The sequence below is a fragment of the Cibotium barometz genome, chromosome 29, assembly GCF_041138505.1.
Source record: "Cibotium barometz isolate CiBa-2024 chromosome 29, ASM4113850v1, whole genome shotgun sequence".
Classification (NCBI taxonomy): Eukaryota; Viridiplantae; Streptophyta; class Polypodiopsida; order Cyatheales; family Cibotiaceae; genus Cibotium; species Cibotium barometz.
Genome location: NC_141074.1, coordinates 48,215,794 through 48,224,095, shown reverse-complemented (window position 1 = coordinate 48,224,095; position 8,302 = coordinate 48,215,794). Strand labels below are relative to the sequence as shown.

Below are 8,302 nucleotides of genomic sequence, written 5' to 3'. Positions count from 1 at the left end.
GGCTAGCCAATCAAGATGCCCCCAAATTAGGGAGAGCATTAAGTGTAATTAACTCGTGTTAATTACACTAATGCAAAAATGTAAATTATGCAAAAAAACATAAAAATCTCTGTGTTTGCCAAATCCTCTCCTAATTTTTGTTATTATTCCAATTTCTCCATGTAAGGAGTCAAAATTGGGCTAAACAATATACTAGGAAATCGATTTTGTGGTCTATTTCACCCCTTTCTTTCAATTTAATGCTCAATTGACTATTTTTTTTTCAAAATTGAAAAAAATATAAAAAACTAAAAAAATACAAAAATCACAAATTAGACTTGCAAATGATATGTGGGAGAAGAACTAACCTAAATGTACTAATTGCAGCACTCGTAAAAAATGAAAAACAAGAAAGATTTGAGAAACATGTAGGAATTGCAGAAATTGAACAATATGCAAAATGGACACATTTTCAGCAATTCATTTCTACCCATCTTGAAAAAACAGAAAACAAAATTATAACATAATTCTTTCATACACGCAAACACATTCAAAATGCATTGTGGCTACATGATAAGGCCAATTCCCGACAACGACGCCATTTATGGTAAGCCCTTGCATCATAGAAAGAGTGCCGGGAACTAGCCAAGGTCATGGGGCTTTGCCTAACCACACTTGAGAGCATAAAATAGCTTAAACCAAGAAGCTAATCTACCATAATCTAGCCCACAATTGCATAAGCAAGATGTGTCACTTACCTCGTAAATGCTTGTGTTCAAATTATCATACACGCAAACACATTCAAAATGCATTGTGGCTATATGATAAGGCCGATTCCTGACAACGGCGCCATTTATGGTAAGCCCTTGCATCATAGAAAGAGTGCCGGAACTAGCCAAGGTCATGGGGCTTTGCCTAACCACACTTGAGAGCGTAAAATAGCTTAAACCAAGAAGCTAATCTACCATAATCTAGCCCACAATTGCATAAGCAAGATGTGTCACTTACCTCGTAAATGCTTGTGTTCAAATTATCATAGGAGACAATGTTACCGCATAACCACACTCCAAGCTCCACTCCAACGCCGCAGCCGCACTTGAATGGAAGCTCGACCCTCCTCTCACTCAATCTCCCTCTCTCACATGCACTCACACACACACATAGACAATGAGCATATAGTTTCTCTAATTGAAGTAGGCAAGCAAGCAAAACACCAAAGAGAGCAAGAGAGAAGAAAAGAAGACCACTCTATTAGTTGCATAAGAGAATGAATGGTGAGAATACAAAATGACCCTTATCTTGGTCTCCCTAGCTTTCACACCTTGGGCGACCATACTTAAAAATAGTTCCATGGCTATCCAGGGCTGCCTAGACTTGTACAAACACTTAATCTATGAATGCAATCTCCATAATTAATCCTATGGCACACCTTTCATAAATAAGCGACGATCGCACACGTGAAGCATACAATGTTAGCATTTTTAAATTTCAACGGCCAAATGAAGTGACGGTTGCCAATGGATGGCATCAACATTGGAGAGGTGACCGATGAGGGTTAACATTAGGGTTTCATAATTTCATCACTTTCAAAAACGAGACTAAATTATATTTTATAACGAGAAACTTGGGATGAGTAGTGTAGACCAACAGTGATAAAGAAGGATAGTGAAATGCATTCATAATCAAGGAGTTAGGACATCTTGTTGAGCTTCGAGAGAAGCCGCTCGATGTGAATTTCTTATGAGAATTATGAAGGAAAAACAACTAGAGAAATCATTCACTTTTCCTTACGTAATAAGAATTGTTCTAGTTAGTGTGTAAGGGGAGCTGATAGAATAGCTAGCATCATGATATTGTAATATGAGGCCCTGAGTGAATCGCTCACTCTTAGTGTGATTTTTCACAGGATATGGTATAGATAGAGGGATAGGGATTTCTAGAATTCCAAGTGGAGAACCCCCTCTAGGGGTGTACAAATAAAAGCCAATTTAATTGAGATGGTGGGACTTATCAACATTTTAAGCAATGGGTGGAAAGAAATGGCAAGTTTGCTGAGGCTGCTTGCAAATGCACTGTCTTGGTGCAAAGTCCAATTTTTTGGGCGAGAAGATTGTAACTACTATAAAACCATTTCTTAGATGCTTACGCATGGTTGATACAGAGAGTTTTGTAATTGGCAACTTGTATTGGAGGATGCACGATGCCATTGAAAAAGTGAAAGAGTCACAATGCTTTACTAACAGAGAAAGAACTATGATTATCTATCAAGTAGATTTTTGTTGGAAGAAACTGATTCATGGAGCCACATTTGTATTGGACCCGCAGTTTCAGCTTTACCAACAGTCTAACAATGCCAAGGTAATGAAAGACTTCAAGACTATTTGTGTAAAATTATTGCCTCCTAGTGACCAAGAAAAGATGCATATGTACAATGTGTGAGTTTGCACACACCATGAAGGAATGTTCAGTGATCCATGGCATCTTGAAGTTGTGGATAATATGTTGAAGTTTGGCTACATCTTTGAATGAAAATGGTTAGTTTTTGACTTCATTCATTCAAAACGTCGCAACAAAATTAAGCCAACAAGAGTTGTAGACCTTGTGTATAAAAACCAACAAGAGATTAAGTGCTATTAGAGTGCATGCATCTTCAAACCAACATAAACCAACGTATCTTGGAGAATCCGTGTTCAGTGACATTTCATGCAACTAATGCAAACAATATAAAAACATCAATTAGACACATTGCTCAACAGCAATTCGTGCAACAAATGCATACAATGTAATCTCGATAAATGTAGTAAGTGAAGAATGAAGATGAGTACGAGTTGCACCAGTCAGAATGCAATGACTTGGAACATGTTGATGATCATTCGTGTAGATTAATGATCTTTCCATATGTATGATGTGTGGCTACTCTTTTGCCTATAGAAAGTATTGGATGTTACAAGAGATTTCCTTGAACTAGAAAGTATTGTAATGTTTTGTGTTTTTCTTTACACAATACATGTCAACAAATAGACGACATGCTTATAGTTATAAAAAGATTGTGTGCAATAAAAGTTTGCAAATGTTTGATCCTCAAATCACATTGATAAAAGACATGTTGGACCAAATACATTGAAATTTTCTTGTTATTTAGCATTGACTTATCCATTTTGATAAAGCATTCAAGCAATACTTTAGCAATTACAACGTGTTGGCAGTCCATAAACTTGAGAGAAGCCGTCTCCTTGCACGTGAAGGTTTTATGAAAAAATGTTTCGCAATCCACAGAGTCTGACACCAACTACATGAATGAACCATGTGCCTGTCAAACATCTAATAACAAGTGTTTATGGAAAGTGATCCAAAAGATGAAATGTATTCCCCTAATCCGAGTCTCCAAGAAGAGGTGGATTGTGGGTATGCATCTTAGGATAAATTTGATCTTCCAATTTCCAGGAGCACTCAATTTGCTAACTCCAATGGCATCCCCTTTGCCTCATTATACACATTGAGTGCACTTGCAACAAGACCCAAACATCTCCCCAACAAGAGCCCAACAAATTAGGGTTTGACTAGACTTCTCCTTTGGTAAAAACATACGAATAAGGTGAGCCCTGCTCACATGGAAGGTAGCCACACCCTCTTGTCATGGGGGAAGACATTCGGATATGTGTGCCACCCTCTCTTAGGTTGGTACAAACTAATGTTCACATGACCGAAAGGTTTAAAGCTTAGAGGACTTCACAATGTAGCTAACCCCTTGGTTTGAAAGCTCCGTGTGTTCCTTATAGGTGAGGGGTGAAGTGATGGCACTCCTCAATAACATGTGCAGTCTCAACACTAACAACATCTAGTAAGCCACCTACCCGCGCAAGTGTGGATAATTCTGATGTGTTGCCAATGTAATAGAGACCAACATGTGCAATAACCTAGTAATCCTATATTTTCATACAAAAGAAGAAACTAAATCATGCTTGCATATTCAAAAACTATGCTAAGTGCTTAAAATATCTCATAGCAAGCCAAAAATGTAGTAGGAATTAATAAAAAGATTCGCATCACATCTAATGGATACTGAAAAACAAGGCCCATATTTGACTATATTTGTAAAGATGCTCTCAATCCTTGAAAAATATTAATTACAAAGTAAAAAGGACCACAATATAAAATAGAAACATTAAATAGTAGAAACACTGAAAACCAACATAAGTTTAAAAGAGAAAGCCAAACTGCATTCCCATTCAATCACCTCCCAAGTCGCACGAGACTGAACACAAGAATAGATGCTTTACAAATAGATATGGCTATAAGTTTATCCGAAATTGTTGCACAACTTTGCATCACCTTGAAATTAAAGAAGTGATGCTTTAACCCAAACTCAATTGCTCCTTACAGAACAGCTATAACTCTCCCAAGTGCTTCATTAAGCATGGACAGAAGATCATACCTATATAATAAACTATTTCCCAAGATTTTCCATGTTCATTTCTTACATTGATACATCTAAAAAAGGCTATTAAAAACTCTGCCGTGCTGGCTGATTCAGGCTTTTTAAAAAACTACCACCATCCTACCACATGAGGAACATTGGCATACTCAAAGTAGGGAGTTATGCAATTCAATATATCACCAAATCCTTCAAATCTTAGAACAAACGAGATTTTTTTTATCAGTTTAAGATTTATATTGATACAAGGCCTCCAAAAAGCTGTGAATTACACTTCCTACATCCCTCCTTTTTCCAAACCTCTCTAGAACCTTGTTTTTGTTGCCCAAAATGTAGATTGCCATAAATCTCACTAAAAAACAAATCCAAGTTATAAGAAAGAAGACACAAAAGACAACATGTGAGAATTTATCAAGATGGCTGGTAACAAGTACTCAATATAGCCACCTAGCATTGAAAAGAGTGTCCTATTGTCAAACTAATGTTAATGTTCCTACTGAAGTAGTAGCATTAAGCACTAGTTACATTTTTGACACGAGAGTCTCCTTTGACATGGTGCTTTACTAAAATTCCATGTCCTCAAACTTAAAGATATTGTAGTCATAAATCCGAGTATGTTTCAAAAGTTAAATTGAGGAATTTGCGAATCTTTTCTAAAACTATCCCACCCAAACGGTAAGAAGTGCATCATATGAGTCATGGCAACCGTTTGCAACCAGTTGCATCAGCATCATGTGACTCGTGTCACCTCTCACTACCTCTTCTCCATAAAGTGAAGACAGGTGAGGTTAAAAGGTTTCAATAACCATGCTTACACGTACTAGGTAAGAGAGGCCAATTCATTTGCAACATAGTGCTTAAGGATGGTCATGACGTACACTGCAATACTGTACACCAACCCTACAAGTCCTAATTGTTGATAAGTACATTGACACGCTACTTTTTAATTACACAAGCACACATGCATACATATTCATATAAATGCACTATATCCAGCTGATCTTAAGCAATTCAAAACTCTGCTTGAAACAAGGTTCACCGCCAACAAAATGTGCTGCAATCTCTAGTCCCACTCATATATACCACGAGTAGAATGGGTTAAACACAACTATCAACTCAAATATTACATTCAGAAACCCATGTACACGTGAATTGCTAAGGGGTCACTATACGATTTGCTTCTGTACATGGTGAACCCAAACCTACCACATAGAATTGAGGTACGCATTCATATGACAACGCTTGTACTCCAGCACGCTGCCATACGTACTATCAGAAACTCCAATAAACAGTGCCTCTGTGTCCGGACTAAAGGAAATCCCTGCAATCTCACCAAAAAAATCTATCTCTTGTTCACATTTAAAATCTTGCTTAACATCAAAAACATGCACAAAGTCGGCTGGTTCCGACATTGCTAAGAATCGTCCATCTGCAGTAAACCGAAGAGAGCGTATTGCCCCTATCCGCCCCTTCAACACTGCAAGCGGAAAACCCAAATTTCTCACATCCCATAGCCTACAAGAAGTGTCCTGATTTCCAGTAGCAAAAACATAGCCATCCGGGTGCCATGCAGAGGCAAAAGAGTAATCCAAATGACCTCTCAAAGTCGCCAAAACCTGCAATGTCGATACTTATAAGCCAATCTCTCTCTCTCTCTCTCTCTCTCTCTCTCTCTCTATATATATATATATATATATATATATATATACACCGTCATAAGACTAGATGAATCTGAACTTACGAATAATTTTAAAAGAAAGAAGAGAATCACAAAAAACAAACAAAATTTAAAGAAATAAAAATTGTGTGTGTGGGGTGTGTGTGTGTGACCATTTGGCCAACCATTTGGTCCATCTCCGTTTCTGGTGCTACTTCGATGGGACTGTCACTCCATAGAGCTGTGAACAGGTGGTAAGTATTCTTTTTAACTCACTTTCTAAGGTTATATTTATAACTAATACTAACCTTTGTATTCATAAGGCTATGTGTTCACATTCATTAAAACTTTTAGCCATGGGCAATAATAAGTGTGGGTGCCCACAAATCATTTAATGAAAATCGTGTACTTGGCCATGAAAATTACACATGTAACTCTTCTGGGGGAGGCCACGTATGGGTGAAGGCAAGGAGAAAAGGTGGCAGCTACCTTCGCCAGCTGCAGTCTCTCTCTATAGCCTGTACCCGCCAATTGCAACCAGAATATTGAACTGCCTGCACACTTCTCATGGAAATGGCAGTGGATCATTCATACAATAAAAACCACGTTTTCTCCTCTCTTGTATAGCAAGATTTGTGCAAATCAAAGTCATTTACTTTGTTTTGCAGAATTTCTATTGCAAATGTTTCTTTTCTCTCTTTCTTTTGGGATTCTATGAAGTCCTATTTCCTTGGACTTGCCCTAACTATCATCAATTGGCCGACCATTTCATCCATCTCCAGTTTTTGTGTCTCGTTCACTTGACGCCAGGCCGGTGTCTCATGTGAAGAGGCCAGTATTTTGCTGACATGGACGGGAGCCAGACTGGTGCCACCCGTGTGTTAGCAGGAAGGTGTCGTATGGACGGGAGCCAGACTGGTGCCACCCGTGTATGACCTGGACTGAGTTCTATCCATGGGATTGTCACGCCATGGAAGAGCCAGTATTCGTGCCGTGTCTTGCCTATGGGATTGTCACTCCATAGGGAGGCTCGTGCCTGGAACTGTGTTTTACCTATGGGACTGTCACTCCATAGGAGACCAGGATTTATGTTTTATGTCGTGCCATTTTTGTGCCTGACAGATATTTTGTACTTGTTCCATGAACGGGAGATATGTCCATGATACTATTTGCACATGCACTCATGTTTTGCATGTTTGAAACTGTTTTCGCATGACTTGTATTTTTGTGTTTGCCTGTTTGACGTGTCACTTACTGAGCGGGGACGCCTGCCAGTGAGTCGTGAAGTTTGCTCTGTCTTCTGACGAGTTTTGGTGCATGTGAACAGGTGGTAAGTGTATTGCACATGTTGGTTTAATATTTTATATTCTAACCTTTTGTTTTATAAGGTTATATGTTCACATTTACTTAAAAGTGGGCACCCTCTTTGGGCACCCACTTAGGGGCCAAGGAGGGGAGCCACACTTGACTTGTGTGTATGTGGGGGTGGGTGCATGGTCACCTACCCACACCACCATGGAACTGGCCACCCACATGCAAACGTGGGGGAGCCAGCCAACACTATGGTTTTACTCCACTCCAACCCTTACAAAAGGAAGCCACCACCTCCATCGTAGAAGATCAGCGATCGTTTTCCATCATCTTCGTAAAAGAGATCAGCCGGCGTCCATCTCTTGCGTTCGTTTTCTGACAGGCGGCTGCCATCTCCTTCAGAACTGCTGCGCTCCACCTGTCTCCAAACTGCAGGCGGCTGTTTTTCCTCCCCTACCAGGCGGCTGTTATTCCTTCAACGGGCGGCTGCATATCCACAAGCTGCGCTGCCTTGTTCTCTTGCAGGCAGTCGTGGGCCATCTCCAGCAGGTGCTGCGCCCCATCTTCAGCAGGCTGCGCCTGTCCTCCAGAAGGCTACCCACTACAGGCGGCTGCAGCCAAGTGGCTGTGCACAGCAGCCAGGCGCCTCGTATCCATCAGGCAGCTACTTCCCCGTCCTCTCAGGCGGCTGTGCCTTCAGCAGGTGGCTGCACCTGTCCACAGCGGCGGGCGACTACGCATGCCTCTCCTCCTGTTTTTGTGTTCTTCACCAGGCGGCTGCATCACTAGGCGGCTGTAGCAAGACAAGTTACGCCTCCTCCTCCACACGAAGGCGGCTGTGTCTTGCACAGCAGGTGGTTGTATCTCCTTTCCATAGGCGGCGTCTTCCTTCTTCAAGTGGCTACATCTGGTGTCCCACT

General features: G+C 40.3%; 1 protein-coding gene across 4 annotated transcripts in view; it reads right to left on the bottom strand.

Moving 5' to 3' along the window:
* Window positions 1-5,354: 5,354 nt before the first annotated feature.
* Window positions 5,355-8,302, bottom strand: part of LOC147622285 (putative WD repeat-containing protein C2A9.03) — a 54,279-nt gene continuing 51,331 nt past the window's right edge. For 3 of the 4 annotated variants that reach the window (XM_086823382.1, XM_086823384.1, XM_086823383.1), the window contains exon 10: window positions 5,417-6,030. In XM_086823382.1, the coding sequence (XP_086679508.1) occupies window positions 5,617-6,030 (414 nt within the window). In that variant the 3' untranslated portion in view covers window positions 5,417-5,616. Of the gene's footprint in view, window positions 6,031-8,302 lie in introns of all 4 variants that reach the window. The other variant, XM_086823385.1, reaches the window with a different exon arrangement.